General features: G+C 38.3%; 1 protein-coding gene across 8 annotated transcripts in view; it reads left to right on the plus strand.

Moving 5' to 3' along the window:
* Nucleotides 1–853: 853 nt before the first annotated feature.
* The window catches only part of LOC101161962 (nuclear factor of activated T-cells 5), a 34495-nt gene continuing 11785 nt past the window's right edge, over nt 854–23563 (plus strand). For 4 of the 8 annotated variants that reach the window (XM_011489068.3, XM_011489069.3, XM_011489073.3 and 1 more), the window contains exons 1-4: nt 854–1575; nt 19763–19888; nt 21770–22388; nt 23274–23460. In XM_011489068.3, the coding sequence (XP_011487370.1) occupies nt 1503–1575; nt 19763–19888; nt 21770–22388; nt 23274–23460 (1005 nt within the window). In that variant the 5' untranslated portion in view covers nt 854–1502. The other 4 variants (XM_023953479.1, XM_011489099.3, XM_011489087.3 and 1 more) reach the window with 4 other exon arrangements.

Here is a 23563-nt window from a genome sequence, read left to right on the forward strand (position 1 = left end):
ATAGTTTCTGCAGAGTGGAAGTAGTTCATTAAAAATTTGCCTCTGAGTTGTGCACAGGATTTTTGGCACGGGGTAACCCTTTCCCAACATCCTTCTGTTTACACACTCTCCCGCAAGCTTACGGCCCCTCACAGTCTCAACCTAACATCACTGCTGCGACAAAAATGGTGGACAATATTGGAGCTATCCAGCCCTCAGTTTTGAGTTAGATGCCAGCTCATATGAGGAAAACAGACGTACATGGATCTATATGTCTACAAGTGGATGCATCCGAGTGGAGCTTGTGGCCTGCCAATTGTAGCTTCTACGCCAGTGTTATAGGTTTTTTCCAACAGGATTTTTTGTGTCTGCACCTGATTCAAAACGATTTAAATAAAGAAATAATTTGAATCTTAATTTTCTTAACATACGTCCTCCATCATGATAAAAAATGCTACAAAAACATGCAAAAAATACCCAAACCATAATTTTCATTGGAGTGGGTATAAGCAATATTCAAGTTGAAAACAAAACAAAAAAATATGCATAAAGAAACCCAAGAAAGACTTTCAATTCTATATCTGAAATTTAAAAAAAAAATAGAATTTAAAAAGTTTCGAACACCAAAGGTGTTTGTTTTGGTTTTAAAAAACTGCTATTTTAAATGTTTTTTATTTAAAAATAAGTTTAAACATGCCTTTCCATAAAAATATATCCTAAAATATGCACACACAAAAATAGTAATAAGAAAAAACAAACAATAACAAAAAGAAATACCTGATGAGCTGTGAATTTGTGAGGCTCTGGTTATAATTTATTTATTTTTTTTTTTTTTATTGATGCAGAACAAAAGTGACATACAGCAAAAGAACAAGGAACAATAAACTGTACATCAAATGTTCAAAATAAACGCCAGGGGATATACAAGCAAAAAAATAAACTTACACTAAATTATACAGCTGAGCAAGGTGATACGTTTTAATAGCTTTTTTGTTTGTACTGGGGGAAATGGAATGTAAGTAACATCTAACTTGGGTTAGTAAATCAAGAAAATTAGGAGCTTTATTGCTGAATTTAGATTTGTGAATATAATACTTGGTTAATAAAATTAGAAGATTTATTAAATAAAATTGAGATAAAAAATGTCTTATCATAATTAATGTAACCAAATAAGATGTTTTTCCAGGTTAAATTAAAATGTGGATAAATTTGAGTTTTTATCAAATTTGTCTGGTTATAAATGATCTCCACGTAGGGTGTGCGTGTGACGTCATCGGTGTGGGCGTAACTCAGATCGGCGGCTGACAACAAACATGAGCCGTAGCTGATCGAAGGGGGACTCACCAGCCTAGTGGCAAAAGAGACAGTTGGCCAACAGTATCGACAGCGTCTTTATGTTTGCGTTTGAGGTGCTCAGCGCAACTTTGAAACATTTTAGTCGTCAGACAGAAACTGGAAGAGCTCCGCGTGACGCGTGCTGTGACTGAAGAAGGTGTCCGGTTTCTTCAGTCTGAGGGATTGCGATGCCCTCTGACTTTATCTCCCTCTTCAACGGGGACCTCGACCTGAATTCCCCCAGTACTTTGTACTCTAAAGGTAAACACTTCACTCAGTGTCTTTACACTTTTACCTGTTGCTTTAAAACAATGGTTTTCCTACAACTTAGTGGCAAAACTGTGCTCATGCGCGGCAGCGTTCAACCTCCTGGTGTCTGTCAAACTACCTCCTCCTGTCACATGCCTGTCTATAATCCGTAGCTAGTTTTTTTTAATGTTTAAAGCTGAAACTCATTGTAAAATGATGCTCTCAGATGCCGCGTGCGCACCGGTCAGACCTGTTTACTATCTCCCTAACGTAAAAAAAAAAAAAAAAAAACAGCGCTATCTATTTTCTATGGCTTGTTTGAATAGACAGTCAATGCCCCCACGCCCCCGCACATGCACTCATATGTATGCAGCCCAGCGCTGCCACAGTGGCGCTAGTGTGACCATTAACATTAACTGTGTAATCATCAGCGAGGGAGCCTCAGGCAACCTGTAGATAGACAAACTGAACTCCACTCAACTCACAACACCAGGTGCAAGGATGAAAAACCGCATTATTCAGCTCTGCCACGCCTTTTCCAAAATACTCCGTTTAAATGTCTTTGTAAACATACAACTGTTTGAAACTCCATCATATAGAATACATTAAAATAATTCAACATTTACTGGTCTCATTAAATGATTGAAGATATCCATGGAAAATGCAGTTGCAGAATGCAGACTTTAAAACAATTTATTTTATTGCTTCCATTTTCTACGTAAATGTGAGTGTCACGTCATTTTAAGAGTGAAAGTTTAGCCTTGGTTCAATTTAAATCAAAATTATATGACAATGCTTTTTTATAAAGAAAAAAAAAAGTTCTTCTAATGTACATTAAAAAGAGACATTTGATCGAATCGTGATGGTGTGACTCTAAAAATCAACCAAGTTTAGTATTGGAGCACTGATACTTTTATTTTGAAACATTTGTGCATATTTGTTGAAGTGTTTTTTCTTAATGATAGTAAAGTATATTGAATAGATATGCAGTATGGCTGGTTGGAGCTTGTGAACAGGTTGGTGTGGATGATTAGAAGGGCGTGAGTCCCCTTGGTGACCCCTAAAGGATCAAAGAAATATCACTGTACAAAATGACTATTTAATTGTGATATTTTAAATGTCTTTTTCACCAAATTTCCTAAAATGCCTTTGAAAGATTTTGCAAAATCCTTACCATTGAAAGGTTGTGAATGAAACTAGGCTATAGAGCGACAGGTGCACACCTTGACATTTGATACTGCTGTAATAGTTTCCTTTAAATAAAGTAGTCTGGGGGCGCTACTATCAGTTATCTGTTGGTCTAGTCTTTGTAAACGTAGTTACTAACAACAGTATCAAATAAGCAGATGGTGCAGAAAACATACCAAATCCAAAACCTTGCAAATACACAAGTTTGGGATTTCCTAACAACCACACCCAGTCAATGTTTGGAAATGACATCATAGATTGCTAGATCTCGGATTCACATTTATGCTCCAAGAGTTGAGCTTTCCCAGGGCAAGGGGTTCCGTCTAACATATTAAACCACACTTTTATACATCTTTCATAAATTTTTTTTAGCTATTCATCTGTCTCGTTTAATCTTGCCCGGAGATGTGTTGATGTTTTGACAGGCCTGAGGATCGCACTACCTCTTTGTTGGAAAATGTACATAATCAAGCAGTCACCCATGTGCTGTGCTTGTTTTGATCTTTGTTCATTCTAAATGTTTGATTATTGTTTTATCTCTGTTGCTGTCAGTAGAGGTTCAAATAATTATTGCCTCTTCTCGATTATGCTGACTTTCGAATATCTGCTGGTGGAGACTGTTACCATGGTTTGACGCTTGTTGCCAGCCATCTCCTTAAGAGTCCAGTTTTAGCCCTGAGGCTCAGGATGATCATGGAAACGCCACCAGACTGATCTGATTAACTGGTGTTACGTAAACCCACAGAGACTGCTTCAGAATCAGTGGGACATAGATTATCCTGTCTGAGTGTGTATACAACAAGTTAACCAATAAATAAATCGTCTGTATGGCTCCATGAAAACTAGCCCCCCCAACACATCACGGCAGCAGAGGTTCTTCGGCTATATTTAGTGATGATGGTGTGGCATGCTAATTTTAACATTCTGGGGTTCTGTGTGAAGCTCAGTGGGACTAGTTTCCATTCTCTGGTCAGTAATCTAAACCTTTTAACTATGACATGATTCTACTCCCCTCCCCAGTGTGTTGTATTGAAGGAATGAATGATCTGATTGTAGCAACAAACACAAAAGGATAGTCAGAAAGACGTTGCAGCAAACAAGCGCTACTAAAAAGACCTTTCTGAAATATTTACTTTGTATCGTTTATGTTGCCCCTCACTGCTGTGTCAAATAGCCCATTCTATGACTTTGCAATACTTCACCCTAATCGTTGTGATTGGAGTAGGAACGGGTCCTGTTTGATAGACGAACCGACAAAACAAAAAAGGGCATGTCAATGAAATATTGTACCTTCAAGTGTGATCCAAGGATCTCTGAAGCTTCAGGGACCTGTCAGGGATCTGTCAAGCCTTGCTCTTGGTTAGGCCTGCACAATATACCGCAAATTTATCGTTATCGACGAATATCGCAATAAATCGCAAACCCAAAATGTGTTAAAATAATCTTCTAGCAGCTTGAAGCATTTAACGAATCAAATAAATCCCTTTATGCTTTGACCAATCAGATGGACGCCTTCCCATTGTTGACCAATCAGATGGAGGCCTATTATGTTAACCCTGGTCCTGAAGAGCCTCAACCCTGCCTGTTTTCCAGCTCTCCTTAACCAGCTTGCTGTTGATTGGCTGACTCAAGTGATTTCACATCCTGATTGACTGAACACACCTGATTTTGGTTATCATTATCGAGCAGTCTAGGGAGAATTGGAAAACAGACAGGGTTGAGGCTCTTGAGGACCAGGGTTAGCCACCCTGACGTTTGTCCCCCATGTCGATGAGGGTCATTTGGAGTATAATTTTTAAACTGTTGCAGTGAAATGGGAATGATGTTTTTGTTTATTTTTCTATTTGTTTATTTACCGCAAATTTATCTTTATCGCAATATTGATCACTAATATCGCATATCGCAAGTTTTCCTCATATCGTGCAGCCCTACTCTTGGCAGTTAAACCCTTTGGAGAAATATCCTGACTGCTACTTTTATCACAGCAATCGGAAAGTGTTTGGATGAACCGTCCAAGTGCCTCACAGCATTTTTACCTGTTTTGACTCTGCAGTTTTTCATGGCACCAAAATAGGAACATACACTGCCTCACTGTCTGGTAATATTGCTTTTAAAGGAGTCATTGTATCCCCCGATAATTTGCGTATCGCTAATGACTCTTGTTCTGAGCTTCTGGTAGCCCTTGGTGCTGCATACTAGCCTTATATAATCAATGTGCAATGTTTTTGCGCTCCTGGGGCGTTGTGACATCACAACGGCTCATTAATTCAAACAAAGCGTCTTTGCGACAGTTTGATTGACAGCTATTCACACAGAAATTCACATATGAATCAAATGCTCAAAACATTTTATCGGAGAGGGACTTTAATTATATACCGGTAGTTTATTTTTGTAAATCGACCATACGTTAAGCTGTATAGTGTTTCGTCCTGTTATCGCCTGTTCTACAGTTGTTTCACATTTATGTTTTAATCTGGGCAGTCTCATCTGGACGAGAACATCATATTTTTAGCATGAGGGTCGTCCAGGGAGTAGCAAGGAAAACAACCCACCTTAACAATGGCAGTTCAGGGTAAAAGGGCATTTTTTTCTTCTGTGTTTTGTGGTCAGAATGGGATTTTGGGATAATGGATGCAATAAAAATATCTTTCAAGCTGTCTCACTGTGAAGATGAGCAGTGTTGCGGCTCTGCATCAGTAGTAGTGAGTTTGTTTTACCATTGTGAGTCCTCAGACTTCAGCATAGGTTTTTTTCTTTACATTTTTTTTATTGACACACATCAAGGCTTTGTCAGTAATTAACTGTGTCTTGCCTGTGTATAAACCTGGCTTTAAATAGCACTCTATTAATATTGACTCTGCTGTGTTAAGCAAACTTAGAGGTATGCACTGAAATACTGGACTCCCTCGAAAACTTGTTGATATGCAATGATTGGAAAAAGAGAATCATGGGAAGAACTTTTTGGACATTAATTGTGTGTTACAAAGCAGCTCCGATATTTGTTGCAACTCTGAAAAGCTATTTGGAGCATTTCAGTTTGTTACACAGTAACCCAAACCTGCTCCATATACTTCAGACTTTCACTCAGCTGTTTTGCTCTGATAGTGCTGACCTACATGAACAAATATGGATCTGTATTCCATAATACTTTTTTTCTATTTTTGATAAAAGGTTGTCATTATAATTCTGACACAATATTTAACTCATACATGGCTAAATAATCCTGCCTTGAGCGTAAATTAGTTTGTCTATCCCAAAAAATAATAAAAACCTAAACAAACAAATATGAAACCAGCGATGCATGAAAACGAAAAAAGCTGAACATCTTCAGTCAAGCACATTTTTTTGTTCACTGTAATGCGGGCTTGTTTATATGGGTTCAAAAGGTTGAAGAACGCTTTGAGCAGCACAGGGAAATACACCTCAATTCTTCGGGACTATAACCAATGATCAGTATTTTTTATTTCGGGTCATAAATGTGTTCTCACTTCTTGTTCTGCACCTTTTGTGGGCTGTGCCCAGCTCTGGTTGGGATCTCAGCATGCATTGGGCGGTGGAGCTTTTATCTGAGCACAGCAGCCTTTCTTTTGACTGAGAGAATTTTCTTTCTGACTGCTGAATCCCAATGAGACAAAATTGAGCCATAATTGTATTGGCTCCATCAGGGTCTTGTGTGGCTCCTGCCACACTTTATAGCTACGCTTTGGCTTGAATTTTTACCAGAATTGAATGTTTACATCAGAAATAAAATCCAATATAATGTGAATCTCTTATTAACTTCACTTAAGAGGCACTTGGAGCTGATGCCTGACTAAGCTCATTAAAACAGAGTATAAATAGCACGATACTTTTGAAAAAAAATGTCAGCAGTTGGATTTATAGCTCATTTGTCCTCTTTTTACCAGAGGTCCTGTTGCTATTTACTTTATAAAAGCTGTTAATCACAAGATTAAGTCCTATTTATATTGGAATTTTGAGCTCAGGGTTTTCCCTTTGTTTTTCTTACTGCTGGCAGATGTTGTCCACTTAACTTCTTCTTAGTTATGATATTGTCTGTTTCAATCCCTTTCTGGCACCAACGTCTTGTCCTAATTCAGAGGAATGTTCTCTTTTAGACTATTGGTCAGGATTACATGATTGGGCGTTAGGGTTACGGATCAACTGATCGTGGACACACGTACAGCTCACATAGATAAATGTCTGTGTGTTAGTGGGCAGAAAAGAAGATATGCTTACAAAAGCAGTGTATTTGTGGCTTGAAGAGAACACTGAGGTAGACACTTGTGAGGTCAACGGTGCAAGAAATGTGCAGAGTAAATGCAGTTCATATACCTTTAAATATCTGTCACATGAAGCATTCCGGCACTATCAAAGCGGGCAGGCTAATTCTGCATGTGGGGGAAAAAAAAGTGTTGATTTGAACGTGTGTGTTTGGACCCTTATCTTTTAGTTAAATCTGTGTAATTAATCATTAACACTAACCAAACTTCAGTAAGAAGTTTAATTGTGGTCAGGTCAAAATATCACCTCCTCTGGTATTTACTGCACACTTGTGACTTTGTTTTGGCGGCAGAAAATCAATCTTTAAGTGGTTTAACCTGTTGAAGCACCTGAACCTGATATTTTAGAGTCCTTCTTGAGTGACACGTGAGCTCTAAACTCTAAACACTTGCATGCTTACATTTTGGAATTTTCTTTTTTTTTCTTTTCTTCAAAATTCTTTTTCTAAAAATGCTTATAGCAATTTAGAATGATAGTTCATTTGTGGATCTCTGTACTTGAAAACAAAAGCTTACATCATTGGCTTGTTTAGTTTTTTAAATAGACAGATTTAAGAATTAACATTAAAATGAAGTACTGAGAAAGCTGCAATGCAAAAAAGCCAACAATGATAAAAATAAAGAGTAAACTGATAAATAAACTGTTAAAACTAGCCACAATCTTAGGCTGTTATCCGTCATGCTTTTTATTATTTAGCATTCATTCAGGCTGCATTCTTAGTCAAACAAAGAATGTTGGGCTGGTTATGTGCATTTATTGGTAAATATGCAACTTTATTGTTTTTTGTGTGTGTGCTACTGAGAACTTTCATCATTTTTTATGATCTACCATGAACACCCTCCAAAAGTATTAAAAATGTTAGGATTGACAGTTTTTTTCCCTGCTGCCACAAACGTTTAAACTTTTTAAAAGAAGAAAGAGAGACCTTTGTCTCCTCGGTCTGTTGTAGATTAGTCCTTTAACAGAGTTTATGCAATAGGTGCTGCAGTTTCAGCTTATTTTCTACACAAATGCTGCTGAAGTGCTGGGTGTCAGGTGTGTCCAAACCATTCATGTAGTCTTGTTTTTGCTCAATTCTGCAGTGTTTGTTTTGGCTTAACAGTAATGTTGTGTCCCAGCACAGAATTGAATGCATCATGGTTTTCACATCTTGCATGTAGAAGAGAAAAAAAGCTCCATTAGTTATTTTCTGTGCCTGATTGTGGACACAGTGCCAGCCTATAGTCGGAAGTGAGGATGCCCGTGACGTCCAGTGGTTTTGCTCGTGTTAACCTGGTGAGAGATTTCCCACACTTGTATAAAAAGCCAAAAGCCCCTGCGAGTTCCAACAGCCACCCCTTGTGCTTCACCTCAGAGCAAGATGATTCTGAAGTTGGACATTAAATATTAAGAGTGGTGTGTCTTGGCTAGCCACAGTTTTTCCACTGGCACCGGAGACACCGCGGTTAGGATGTCAGAAACTCATTATGCGTCCATACAAGATGCTGTTTTGCCAGGGTATTTTCTGAACTAAAATAAGAAAAAGATCATTCGAGTCCAATTATCTATGAAACGTTTTATTAAGAACAAGGACATTTTAGATCCAGGGAAGTCTATTTGCCCTGTAGAAAACATTAAAACAGTGAAGAATGCAAAGAAGTTTTGATTCTAGACAGGACCAATGGTGTTTATTGAGCAGCTTTTTGGTTTTCCAAATGGTGCAGAAGATTTAATTTGCACTCCTAGTAAATATTTCTTTAGGTCAGCAAACATTTAAAGTTGTACTCTTCAGTCAAAGGAGTTGCTGTTTTTGCTAATCTGTTCCTGCAGATCATTTCCAGTATGTGTTGAGATCCTAAGGCTTTAAACAAAACGATGTTTTATTGTCATCACAGTATGTTGATAAGTTCTTCTTTATGAGACAAGAAATGATGAATGGATCCACGTGTCAAAGGACAGGGCTTGCTTGGAAGTAATTTTAAAGCTTTCAAAAATTCAAAGCACTTTTGACTTTAGGCTGTACTTGTTATAGCTCAGATGTTTCAGTGTCCTGTCTGTTTTTGTTTTTCTTTTCTTTTTTCCATTGAGTCATTTGCTGTTTTCTGGACTGACTGGCAGGACTGGACCAAACTTGCAGTATTGAAGCGTCTGAGTTCCTGTCATTGTTTGGACTTTCTCTCACTATGTAAACTCAGGTCGGGTATAAAAAAAGCCTTTAAAAAATCCAACATTGCAAAAGGGGCTAAATGCAACAAAATAATCCCAGACATGTATGAGCAAACCAGTAAAGGTGGCTGCTCGTACTCCTGTTGTAATTCTGCACATTCTTAATATTTCACATTAGATTAGGGAAACAAAACTTTTTCAAATTCTTTAGGCTTGAGTGGCTCCGTTTTTGTCATTGATTGAGCATTATGTTGTTCTTAAAGCCTTTTAAAACCCCAGCCTGTAATTAAGTTGTATTACATTTACCTTATTACTCTTAAGTAGCTAAATCAAAATGTTTAATGCATTCATCCCATTTTCCTTCTTTTTCTCTGTTTTAACTTTGTGTTGAGTTGCTGTGGTGGGGCTGGATTTTCAAACCAAAGGTCACGTTTGCTTTCACTCCCCGCACACAGTGGAAGTGTTTGGCTGCGGACAAGTTAAGACTAGAGAAGCTAAACATAAAAGCTACTAAATAGTTTCCACATCAGTTTGTCTGCAGCAGTTTGAAGAAAAGTTTGACATTTTTGTCTTGTTTTGATCTGGGTTATTGCCTCATAGTTGTTGCTCCGTCATGTTACAGAATTTGGCAAGAGGGGACTTTTTTCTTCTTTTTTTTCGTCAAACGTGCCTAATTAGACTTTGTCAGCTGGAATGCTGACGTTCATACTATCTCAACAAGCTTAAACCTGCTCAGAAAAAAAAATAAAAATAAGAGTGACTCCACAGATTTTCTCCTTCCCTTGCCTTTAGCAACGTTGGAAAAAATATGTTGAAGCACACGAGACTGAATGGTGTATACAGCGTTCTTGTAAGGGTTACAGATGTGTATTCTTTTAAAAGAGGAGGTTTAATATTTACTTATGATCCCACCAAAAGGATTTCTTCTTTTATTTATTTTTGTTATTACAGTCCTTTAAAGCCCAGAACAGCTTTGCTGTTTCATAATTCTTCTGTTTTCCCAGACTGCGTGTTTTTTGCTCAACTAATCAGCAGACCTCCCAAATCCTCAGTTAGACTTCACAGCAAATCTCCTTAAGTAATAATAACTAAGGGTCTTGGCTTCATTTAACCCAACAACACGTCGTCACAAGTGTTTTAAAATGAAAAGTTGAAACAGAAAAGGGGATTTGCATAACGAGGGACGGACGGGCAGTATAGATGAGCTCCGACACAACAGAGGAATTTTGTAAGGCCCGAGCGGACCCAGCGGTTGTTTTTGTATGTAGCGCTGATTGTTTTGAAAGTCTTCTCAGTTTACAAAAAAATCGTGTTTGGTTTCCACATTCTTATTCTCAATTGTTCCTTTGTTTTGTGAATAACTGGGTCCCTCTGGACTCAGTCTTTGTTGGTGAACTCTTGTCGATGATCAAATGCCTTTTTGTTTTTTCTTTAATATTATTATAGTTGGCGATTTGCTTTTCCAAGCAGCTTCACTTCCATTTGTGGCTATTTTCAAATGAGGTTTATTAGATTGAAAGTGGACCCTGCACCACCTGTGGCTTCCCTGTGCAAAAAAAAGTGGCCTAAATCTGTGAGAATTGAGATATCATTTATCTTCTTTTGTAAGTCTCTCCCAGCGGAGTTTAGAAGCAGGAGCTGAGCTTCTCCTGATATTTGGGTGTTGGGTGTTGTTGGGTGGGGTCAAGACAAACTTGTTGCTGCTTGATTGCAAAATAGGATTTGGATGTCAGAAAACGTAACATGCTGGCCGGGGTTTTTTTTTGGGGTGTGGCAGCGTTGGGGAGGATGGTCTCAGAGACTGTCTGCTGGACGGGACTGGGACATCTGTCCTGCTAGTAAGGGGACACACATTTTTCTATTAACTTTTTTTATTAGTAATAATAGAAGCACTATCATTTCCCTTCATAAGCTTCATTTTTCAAGTCTTTCCCGGTACGGATTTGTGTGGAGTGACAGACTGAACCTATTACTCTATTTCTGGGGCCCAGTGATAGAATGGCCCCTCACACACAGAGCCTGCTGTGATAGATATCGATGAATGTTGTTGTTTAAACTCTAATCATTGAGTGGTTGCAATCCAACTCACTTGAATAAAAATCACAGGTCCGAATAGTAGCAGCTCTGTCCTATACCTCCATCACCTACCTGTACGTACATGTCTGCACATTCCTTGTCCAAGACAGTGAACCCCACATCGTTCTGCCAATCAATCCCTGATTTTGAACCTTTTTTTTTTAAATAAATAATCTTAGATGTATTACCCACTGAACTGCACTTCCTATTTATTTTTTGTCCTAATATCTAAGGCGCACATTTCGGTCTGCGATCATACTGGTTATAATCCTTAAAGTCCTCTATTTATTCCCCCAGCTTTTTGTTTTTCTTTATTTTATTGTGGTGATGCTCCTTAAATTGTGTAGATTGTTTTGTAGCAGTGCAGCTCTTACATTAATACACTTATACATGTTTTTGTAGCTAGTTTAAGTGATGTCACGTTGCCCATGAGTGCTTGCGTCCAATGTTGCTCTGGCTTCTTCCTGTTACCTCAGTCTGTCTTTCCTGCAAAGCAGACAGAAAGACGTTTGTTGGGCCTGCTGTTGCTGTTTTATTACAAATGGGTTTTTATGAATATGTATACACATGCAGGAGTGTATTTTTTATTCAGAGGAAAACAGGCAAATACTTTTAGACTTGATTCAAAATGTTTGGCGTGTTTTGAAATTTTCTTTCAATGTTGTTTACCTACAAACATAGGTTTTTTTCAATTTGGTGGCTGCTTATTTTCTCTCCTCTAAACAATCATCTCATTACTTGTTGATGTTGCTCCTTTTACTATGGGAAGTTTTCTAATCCTATGTTTCACTAAAGCTCTGCTAAACTCAGGGCTTTAGTGAACTTAACTTACCTGAGTGGTTAGGTACAGTGGATTGCATAATTTTATCAGAAAACGGAGGAGTCATTTTTTCATAGCAAGTCCGACCTCTGTAGTTTTTGCCATTGTCTTTTTGGGATTAGCTGCCCTGAAGCAGATACGTGGTGTACCAAAAATAAGTTGGGCGAGCACATTTGGAATGGCACAGCACCTGGAGCACACTCTGTTCTGGAATTAAAAAGATTACTGTCGGCATTTGCCATGCAATGGTGAGATAGTGTTTAAAGGTCACATGCGCTGTGATACTTGTGCCTGGCTTTTGTTTTTTTTTATTAGAACAAGTTCATTTTTTTTCTGCAGTCCAGAAGTCAGGGAAATTCTCATTCAGGTTCCCGGTACAGGTGAATTTTGTTGCTTTTCACGGCTGAATTAGTTGCTAAAAGGAAGACTCACGAGTGATGCACAAAGGAAGAAACTTAAAAAAAACTCATTAAAAATCCACGACACATATTCCATGTGAAAGAGGGCGGTGTTTTGGGGACATATATGTGTGTTTAGGATTTTAATGATTTTTACCCAATAAATCTGTATCATCGCATCAGTTTTATTCTTATTTTCCCCTTTTTGGAAATGATCAATAAAATGTAATCAAAATGTTACAAACCTGAACAATGCGGTTTATAAAAACTCACTAAGGAATCAGCCTAGATTCCGATAATAATATTTTAAAAGTTTGTGCAGTGCAAAAACAGACCCCTTAGAAATAAATCCACAAATTCTAGTCACTCAAACACGTTTTCTCAAACTAAAATTATTTTGCTGTTTAAAAACTTCTCAAGATAAGATTATTTTTCTTGAAAGACAGAAAATAAGACATTTCTCTTGAAACAAGAGTATTTGTGCATTCTGCAGTGGGAGCGGTATTTTGCTTCAAAAAGGTGCATTTGTGTCTCATAAAAATGACGGGCTCCTCACCTTCAACATTATGATTGTCATGATAAGAAGAATGTTGTTTAACTGTGGTAACAATGCGAATTATGTCGTCTAAAGGTACTCAGTAAGTAAAAACAAAAAAAACTAGCAAAATAAGGATTTAGTCGAATGGTCTGGTAAAAGCATAACGACCAATCTGCAAATATGTAATTCTTCTAATAATTCAGTGATGGTACAAAACAAATAACAGGGTAATGGGTGATTTGGACATAATCCAATGTTTAGCAGCAGAAAACCTTTATGTAATAGAAATTTGTACGGTTTGTAATGTATACTGTACATATTTTGAGGAGTGCAAAAACATAACTGTTGCAGACTGTTATCTATACTTTTGTTCACCATAATCCTGTAATTTTTCTCTGTTTAATTCTTCCTTTTTGGGTCGGCTACTTATAAACCCGGCCCCTTAAGCTGTCCAGATAAATATGTTATATTTTTTAAATAATGTTACAAAAGTTTGGGTTTTCCGAAGAATTAGGCCTTTGGAATTTTGTCATTTCATGTAATGAAAAAACCTTAACATGTACGTGCACACAGAGCGCACAGATACAGCTACGTGTTTTGACTTGTTATTTTGTCATTTACATCTGTTTCTTTATCAGAAATACATTTTGCTCTTGGTGTCATAACGCAGTCTGAGTGCAATATTGTGACTCAGGCTGTGGCTGCAGCTATTGTACTGTTGGCTGTTCATGCAACATTCTTGAGTCATCATGTCTGATAAAATCTCTTGGCATAGTTTTGGCATGCTGTCAAGCGTTGTGAAAGTTAAGCAAGTTGGTTCCCATACTCACTTGTTGTAGTATGACAAAGCGGGATATGCGTTTGTTTATGCAAAAAAATCTGAAAGATATTCGATCATACTTAGGAAATAGCACGCTCATAGCAAAGTTTAATAAAAAGCTGAATTAGTTAATTAAACTTTCCCCTTAAGTTTATTAGTTTGACTTCTAAAACATTGGTTTTGTTGGAGAGAAAATGTTTTTAACCACATAAGTAGGCCTACTTAAAGGAAGTTTTACCTTAAACAAATGCACATGCCATGTTTTGTTGTTGTTGTTTTGCATCGTGTTGACACACCCTTCTTGTACTCTACAGTAAATCTACAAGAGTAGTCCTATATTACTATGCCACAATCACAATTCAAGCTGTATGTTGCACAATTAAATCAAATTATGTTGAAAGGTAATCATTGCATCCCTGCTGCACACCAGTATGTTTATGTGGTGAGCATCATACATGTGTTGTTCTAAATTTAAGAAGAAATTAGTATTTATTCTATTACTACATTGCACCAGGCTTGGTATAAACCAACTGAATGGTTTTCTTCATTGTTTCTTGTTTTTAGCAAATAAATGATAGATTATTCCCCATTTTTAGTATTTTGTTGTTTTGTAAAACACAAATCAGAAATCAAATCAAATGATGGGAAAAGTAAACCGTTGCATTACCTTTATATACTATTAAACTAGTATGGTAAAGTTTGTAATATGCAGTTTGCATAATTAAACATTAGACATTTTTGTTAATATTATACATTTTTAGGTGGTTTTAACAATATTTTTTCTGATAGAATATAGGTTGGACTTGTTTGTTTTTGGAAAAATATATCTATATTTGGTAAAATAATTTAAAAAAAGAGGAATCAGGCCTACTACATAGTATATTTTGGAATGTTTTTACACTGTTGTATAGTCAACCTTAAAGTTTTTAATGCTATACTTGATAAAGAAGGATCATATATTAACCTTGGACTTTGAAATAATTAAAAATGTATGCCAACCTTGTAAACACACACACACACACACACACACACACACACACACACACACACACTCACACACACACATATATATATAACACACAACACTTAACAACCCTTTTTCAGTGGTTCCATTAAACTTTTACAGTAAAAACGTGCACTGTAAAATAGACCTTGAGAATGGCTTTTTTGGACCAATTCAACATACTACCAGCTATGTTAGAGCTATTTTTTACTTTTCTTGTTTGATTATTTAGTTGTGGTTACTATTGTCCCAGTTCCTTAGTAGTTATTTTAAAACATTTTGCTTTAACCTACACTGATAGCAAAAAGAGACTAACAACCGTGACATTTCTTTTTAGAGATGTTCCGGATCATCCCGGCGAGTTCTGTTTTCTTGTTGCTTACTTTGTGCTTGTTTTAGAAAAACACTGTCTTCATCTCTTCACTTTACTTGTCTTGGGTCATGAGGGACATAGAGGCTCAAAAGACTCATCCCCTGATCTGTGTTGCTATGGAGCCAGTGGCAGCCCTCGTGTAGGCTTGGCTGTAAACATTTCAGGGTTGTTGCACATGGTTTGCTGCTGGTACTTTCCCCCCTCACTGTGTTTTTTTTTTTTTTTTCTTTTCTTGGAATAGTATCTAAATGCTCTATTAGAACAATCTTAATCTTCTGCTCTTAATCCCATTTTCTATATTTTGCTTAATATAGTCAATTCATACGGTGCAAGCATTGGAGCCAGAACTCTCCAGCAACAGAAGCAGTTGTGTTTCTGCTTGACAGAATTCCACATGGCAATACCACTAACCTGTTGAACAAGATGTAGCACAGAAAAAAAGGGTCTGGAGAATAATAAACAAGACAGGGGAGAGAAGTGGGTGGAGCAGAAAGGGGGGAGGGGAGGGGGGCAAAGGGGAGTTAAGTCAGTCACTCAGCCAAAAACCAGTGCCACGCCCCAGGTGCCAGGGCTAGTAGAAGCAAGCAGCAGGAATGTGAGAGAAATGAATGGGAGCGTAAGTTCTGCCATTCACATGGTGAGTCCCTTCTTTTTACCCCCCCCCCCCCCCCTCTCTCCTTTTAGCCTGCAGCACCACCGAGCTTGTTGAAATAATGAGAAGATAATATATTTAGCATTATGCAACATGTCAACCTGGAAGCTTTGATGACAAGTGTCCGTTTGATGTCTATGTGTGTGAAGAAACAAGTTGACAAGTTGATTTGCAGGACGGCCTGAGCAGAAGTGATCCGAACTAACCACATGGTGTCAGTGTGAATGATTTTGGTCCGCTTTTTAAGCTGTTTTTATCACAGATGGCTGGAAAATGAAAGGTTTTGCTCTGAGAGGTCGGCACAACACGACTGTAATCTGAGAGTCAAATCAAAACATCACGTGCTCCATGTGAGTAAATACCGCTTATTTTCCAGCTTCTTTTTATTATTTTATTTATATTTGCTCTTGTGTGAAAGAGACTTTGTTTTTGCATGTAAATAAAGAGTCACACTCAGTCTGCTTGAACGGAAATGAACATTCACCAAAAAAAGAATTTTGTTTTCTGTCTCCAAAAACGTCACAAGGACTATGGAAACACTGAACAGTCCAGTCAGTGATTCGAGACCACTGCCCCTGGAGAAGAGTGCATATTTTCTGCCTGTGCGGTTGGCAATCTGTTTACTGGAAGAGTTTCTAACTCTGTGCACATGTTGATGCATGTGCAGTCACTCAGAGGACCCTGAGAAGACTGCAGAGTTAAAGGATAAATGCAGTGGCAGTGAGTGTTTTTGTGCGTTATGTGTGCATGTGCATGCATACGTGTCCGTGATTTTGTTTACAGAGAGCAGAAAGTAAGCGGTACAGCCTCACTCTGTGTTTGTATGGTTCAGAGGGATTCATCCAGGTTTCCTGAATCCAGTTTTTCAAGCCCTGTTTATGGGAATCGGGACCGCCTGTACCTCTAAACGTAGGCTGGAAGAGACAGGGGGGCTTTGAGAATGAAGAGTCATGGGCTGGTTTGAGTATGTCCCAGGTTCGCCTATTGTACACAGAGACTGGTAACAATGGGGAAGGGGGGGCGGAAAAGTATTTGATATACATACCAAACACTGGGACTCAGCTGCAAGTAATTAAAGCTGGCAGTTGGTAGAACAGAGTCGGGCGACTGCAACGCCCACCCCAACTTCATACCACAACACGTGGAGGATGAATCTGGCTCTTGCTAGAAATATTGACAGGCTGCTGATCCAAGGTTTCACCAAATCTGTTGTGGGAGCTTTATATTACCACATATTTTTTATATGTGTAGGGTATTTGTGATGGCAAAACTTTTGATTTGACCTCTTGAATTGGTTATATCAATTTATATTCTGCTCCCAGACCTTAAATCCTATTTCAGATTGCAAATAATGACTCTTGTTTTCATGGAAATTCTTTTCATGGACCTTTAGAGATACTGTGTGTGGTGTTGCAATGTTCATTCTCAAAAAAATTAAGAAATTATAATTTATTTTATCATTACCAAAACTAAAAATGTCAGCATGTATTAAAGTGTCTGAATTCTTAACTGAAGACCTGATGGTAAAAAAAAAAACATGGAGAAGACCTTTCATAATGACCTTAGGTATTTCAAATAAAGGGATCAGTGCCTCCTTTAGAGTTTCAGGCATTTAGTGAAAACCATGTATCTTGAGTATCGTGTGAAAATGGTTGGACACAGCCTTTGTAGCTGCAGCACAGGGGTTGTGGGAAGCCTTTTAAACTGCCCCAAGTGATGTCACTGAAAACTGCAGGTTTGCAAGTGAAAAAAATAGGGAGTGGCTACAGACAAACAAGAAAAAGACCTGCTGGACCTTTGTAGCCCTCTCATCGTATCTGTTAGAGGCCAATACCTCAAGGCTGTAAAGTCTTGTCTGAGGGTTGGTTTGTTATGTAAAGTCATGACGCTAGTACTGGAGATGTAGAGAATGGTGTGTAGACTAAACCAACTGTTAAAAAAAGAGGTTCTGCAGGAGTCTTTGGTGGGGGGTTTTTCTCATCAGGGTTTTTTTTTTCCGTTTTACAGAAATGATGAATTGTAGTTGTAATTAAGAACCAAACAGTAGTTGTTTGTGTTGCAACGGGAGCTAACAATGATCACACAAATCAAAGGGTCAATTTACTTTTTTTATGTTATGGGCAAAAGTTGAGAGATGTTGCAAGAGGAAACCTGTTTTGCATCTAAGCTAATGAAGGACACATTCTCTCCATAAAGATGTGGTTCAGTGTTTGTTGTTTTTTATCTTGTTTGTTCTGTTTTTGATGTCAACTGTGTCACAGCATTGATTTTTTTTTTTTAAATAGTTATAATTACTTTATAGACATTTACCATCAAATGTTTCCTTTTTTTGTTTCATTTAAAAAAACTATTGCTTTATCAAATACTTATTTGTTTCTGACCGTAACACTTTTTTATCCTGACTTTAAATAGTGCTGTTTTTCATTATTGTTTAGTTTATTGACGCTGTGACATGTAGAAATTTCATTCGCTTTCAATGCTCTCCTAGTGTTGGTAACAGATATTGTGATTCATAAAGACCCTCTCAAAAGAAGATTGTTTTTTTGGGGGGGGGTTGTTTTTAACATGTTCCTGTGGCATTTTTCTCATGCATGATGGAAGACATGTTTAAAGAAAATTCAGATTAAAATAGCATTTCTGATTATTTCTTTTTTTAATTGTTGCCAAAAAGGAGCAGACAAAAGAATGTAGTTGGAAAAAGCTTATAGATGTGATGTAGGACCTACAACAGCAAGCCACACACTCTCTGCTCCACTTCATTCTCATGCATCCGCTTGTAGACAAACAGATCCATGTACGTTGTTTTCCTTGTCTGAGTTAGCTTCTGGCTCCAAACTGTACGGATGGATAGCTCCAATATTTCTCGCCATTTTTGTTGCAACAGTAATGTTAGGTCGGGGTTGTGAGGGGCTTCAAGCTAGTGGGAGAGAGTGTAAAAAAGATGGATGATAGGAAATGGGGGCAGGCTTACTCTGCGCCAGCGGTCCCGCCCGCAACTCGGAGGCAAATTTCTGACGAACTCCTGCCTCTCTGCAAAAACTGTGTCTTAGAAAACGACAACGATTTTTTGATTTTGGCTAAAAGCTGCATAATCATAATTAAAAGACCACTAAGACCACTTTTGCAAAAGATCAAAATGTAATCAGATTGAGACTTTAAAGCATTACTACTACTCACTTTGGCTTTGTCAGCTCAGTCTCTTTTTCCCCCTTTTTTTCTCAATACCCTGATCAATTTTTTTCTATCAGTTTATTTATTTGTAATTTTAAACATAAACTCCAAGAAGATTATTTTGTTACATTTAAGTCTTTTAAAGAAAAACAACAAGAACAAACTTTTCTACCATCTGCTCAATGTTTAAGTTGATCGTGGCGTTGTCTTCTCTCTCCAATGTTGTGGATAAAGGGATGCTCTCACATCCAAGTAGAATTCTATTCATTTTTCTAAAACGTTTCTAAAACGTATCTTCACTTGTCGAAAGGATAGCACAACATTTTCTTCTTTTTCCAACATAAAAGGATAAAAAGGAGCACAACCTGTACATTATATCAGCCTGTGCTGAACCAGTGGATAAAAAGGGATGACTTCTGCTGGTGTAAAAATTCTACACTCGAAAAAGGAAGCAGCAGTGTCGTCTCCTGTGGAGGTTGTGTCGGGCATTCTGCACTGTTTTTTTATTTTTTGGGCCAAACCTGATCAGACTTTTCTGTAAATATGAACAGAAATTGTTGCATATTTCATTTATTCTTTTTAGGGTTTGGTCTGAAGAATAGCCGCAGTGACACAATTTCTTTTTTAAGTTTGAGTTTTTTTTAGTTTAAATTTGTTTTTTCCCTTTTATTGTGATTGAACGAATCCCAATACTACTGCTTTTATTGTCCCCCCCCCTTCCACTCTCACAACAGAATCAGTCTATGACCTTCTTCCCAGAGAGCTGCAGTTGCCTGCTTCTACTCAACAGAACCAGGAAGGCATGAGTCAAACGAGTGGCGGAGAGGCAGATCCTCTCCCTTCAGCTCCTTTAGCATCAGGTAGTATCCTTCTCATTTCTCCTCTGTGAGCCAAACTCGTCTGCCCTCTGCCCCTCCTGCCAAAAGAAACCGCACCTTACTCAGCAGTCTGTGCCCTTAGGCGAACAAACCAATTTGTGCAGCAAGAAAGCCTGTCAAACTAGCGCCCTGCTTCTCACATGTGAGGGAAAGAGGGATGACACCTGAGTCGAGTCAGTTGAACATGCCTGCTTGCCTGTATCTGCTTGTCTGTTTATTTTTTTTATATTAGTATGTTCTTTTCACTTGGAGCAGCCTATAAAAATAAGGAAAAACATGCTCAGACTGTACCATTTTCTTGTTGACATGATAACAAGGACCAATACTTGTGTATTAAACATAAATTAAATCCCTGTAATGGATTAACACAGTGGTTCTTTTGCTGTGGATTAAAGAAGTTTTAAAGTGGATAAAGAATTTACTCCGGAAATAATTCTCATTGATTGATTATTTCATCAAATGCTCAACACTAAAACCACACAGTCCTTTTAAATAATTTTGGGATGATTCATTAAACGTCAATCACAGCTAGATAACATAAAATATAACTAAAACATAGTCTAGCAGTCAAATAAACATTTTGTTTCTGTTGAAAGCAAATATATTTCTCAAGACCTCATGTTTTATAGATCTGTTTGAAGTTCTTGTTGCGTTCTTACTACTTACTTGTGTCCACATACTTTTTGTGGTAGGAATGTGCTCGGGCCACAGATAAATCAGAAACACCAAAGAGCAACTAAGCAACCAAAAGGGCAACCAGGCTTGATATCTGTCAAAAGATTGTATTTAAAAAATCCGCCATATTAAAAAGCACAACTTACCGTGTTTCCTTAGTCCTAACCCTCCAAAACCTTTTGCTCCAAACTCCTTGCAATCTACAAAAACCAAGCTACTAATTAGCAATATCTCCACAATTTTCTTTGCTTGTGAGCAATTTTATATTGAGATGTCAAAACAGTTCTTTTGTTCTTCAATATTTGATGTTTCCATTGTGTTCCTGGGTGCATTTTTAAGTCATTAAAAGTCACCCCCCTCACCAGATTCTGCGTCTTTATTCATTCTTACTGTGTGTTTTGGAAACTAATGAGTCACCAAACAATGCAGAAGGTAAACAGTACTCTAACCTTTTTGTTGTTTGCTTGCTTTTTTCTTTTTTGTAACCGTCTCCAGAATAACCTCGTGTCCCTGTAGTACTTTAGAACTTACAATTTTTCTAACGTTTTAAATTACAAAAACAGCATGTTGGAAACTTTTTACTTTTTTTTTTATTCCTCTTTCTTTTCTATCTTTTCATTTTTACTTCTTATCTTTCGGGTGGGTGGGAATAATTTACTGTTCAGCTTTTATTGCTCATCTTTTTTGTTTCATTTTTATATTCCAGGAGGTTTCTTCTGAAGCAGGGAGTGTCTGCATATAAAATCATCTGCAGTCCTCTGCTTCATAGGTCAGAAACTTGTTTTCCTTTGACTCTGTGGCTATGTCCAGTCCCCAAAATTCACCTGTGCAGCATTCAAAAAGGCATGCATCATATTGACATGAATGTCCCCCATTTTATTATGTTTGCACATTTTAGAACAACGATGAAATGCTAATAGCTAGTAATAATTCCAATAAAAATGATTGTTTGAATTTCACGTTACCTCTCATTTCTATTCTTTTTCCACCCTTTTTTTTGAAGATGCTCGTCTACTGCGCTTCAAATATTCCGTATGTTTTAAAGTCTTCTGCACCAAAGACTTTTATGTAAGATCCAGTAAGAAGAGGGACTTGTGGCTGAAAAACAAAATGCAATAGAATTACCTGGAAGTCAACAGCTCTGTGGGAAAATGACCTGTATTGACTTTATACCCGTTTACATTGTAGATGCCAAGTTCTATTCTCTGACCATGGATGGGCCACGCAGCACCTCCAGCTCCACCATCAGTTCCTCCGGTTCCCTCAGTGACCAGAAGCCTGCTCATAACAGAAATGTGGATCCAGAGGACATCAGAAGTACCCGAGTGGTCCCAGAGGTTATTGGAATTGAGGTTGGGAGTGGGAATTGCAGCAGCGCTGTTAACGGCAGATGTAATGCTGAGCTTGGAGCGGTCAGGGGTGCTACGTCTCAGGAGGCCCAAACGCACCATCAGATGACTCCATCGAAACGCCGCACCATTCTGAACATCTCTCCCCCTCCTCAAGACCTGCTGGATGATAGCCGCATGTCCTGCCAGGATGAAGCTCCGCTGGACTCTGAGCTGAGTAACAGCATCTGGATGGATGACTCTCTGTCTAATTTCAGTGTCATGAGCACGTCTTCGTACAATGACAACACCGAGGTGCCACGAAAGTCCCGCAAGCGTACCCCTCGACAGCGGCCCGGTCCTAAGGCTGCGCCTGCAGCAAATGCCAACACGGATGTGTTTGATGCTGACAGCGCTAACGGGCCCCATTTTGTCCTGTCCCAGCTCGGCCCTGACACCAAAACTGGATCAAAAGGAAGGTTTGTAGTTAGTTTGACATGTTTTCCCTCAATTATGTTTATTTATTGTTGTTCACTGTTCATGCCAGCTCAAGTAACGTTTCCAAAAATGAAAAAGGAAAATGCGCCTTATGGTGTGTGTGCAAAGTTATAAGAATTATGGAAAAATGTCATTGCATTTCAGAATTTGAAGCTTCCAAAGGAACTATGAATAATACCTGTCATAAAATGAAATAGTCTGCCCTTGGATTTGTGATCACTCTTCTCTCGTTCAACTCTTTGAATTAAATTAAGGTCACTCTGTGATCAGTTATCTCACTGGTCAGACACAAAGCTCTTCAAAGTAAGCTGAAGTTCTTAATCCTGTTGTTCTTTTAGGAGCCTTTTAAATAATCTTATTTGTCACTCAGGTATTATCTAGAAAATGTCAAGTTGACATTCACAGACGGATGGGAATCTTTAGAAGACAAAAAAAAACAAAAAACACTCTGGCTCCAGATTTCCCATCGCAGTTTGACTGAAGGAGAGCGGTTAGATCAGAGGCGAGGGGAGGGGCCGGATACTGAACTACAAACAATGGTCAGCCACGGTGAATCACAGAGCCTCTCTCAAAGACCTGGGACAAGCAAAGTAGATTAAACAAACAGATAACTGAACAATTTAAGAGCTAGGATAGAGTACGCACCGCTTATAGAGAGACTATTTGCTCTTAATTTCCCTGAGTGCCATGGCAACCCCAGTGGTTTCACTGTGGTTGCAATGAGCAGGTTTCATTGCAGTAAGCTTCATCATATACATATAAACAGAGTTTCTTATATGGGCCATGATCTGTCATTTTTGCTTGGTTTTTGCACATTCTCAGGACTTGCGAAAGATTTGATCTTCTCGGGTTGGTGTTTGTTGCAGCTCTGAAGATCCTCCGACACCAGTACAGAAAGGAGGAATTCTTTCGATGCAATTCCCACAGAAGTGTGAAGGGAAGGAGCTGAAGATCCTCGCCCAGCCTGAGACTCAGCACCGAGCCCGCTATCTGACTGAAGGCAGCAGAGGATCAGTGAAAGACCGCACCCAGCAGGGCTTTCCTACTGTCAAGGTGACTCTACCATAACACTCTTGCTATAATCTTTCTTTAAGCCCATTGTATAGATTTGGTATTTGCTTGAGGCTTCAATGTCCTAGATGGGGTATCTGGACTC

This window comes from Oryzias latipes, chromosome 3, assembly GCF_002234675.1.
Source record: "Oryzias latipes chromosome 3, ASM223467v1".
NCBI lineage: Eukaryota > Metazoa > Chordata > Actinopteri > Beloniformes > Adrianichthyidae > Oryzias > Oryzias latipes.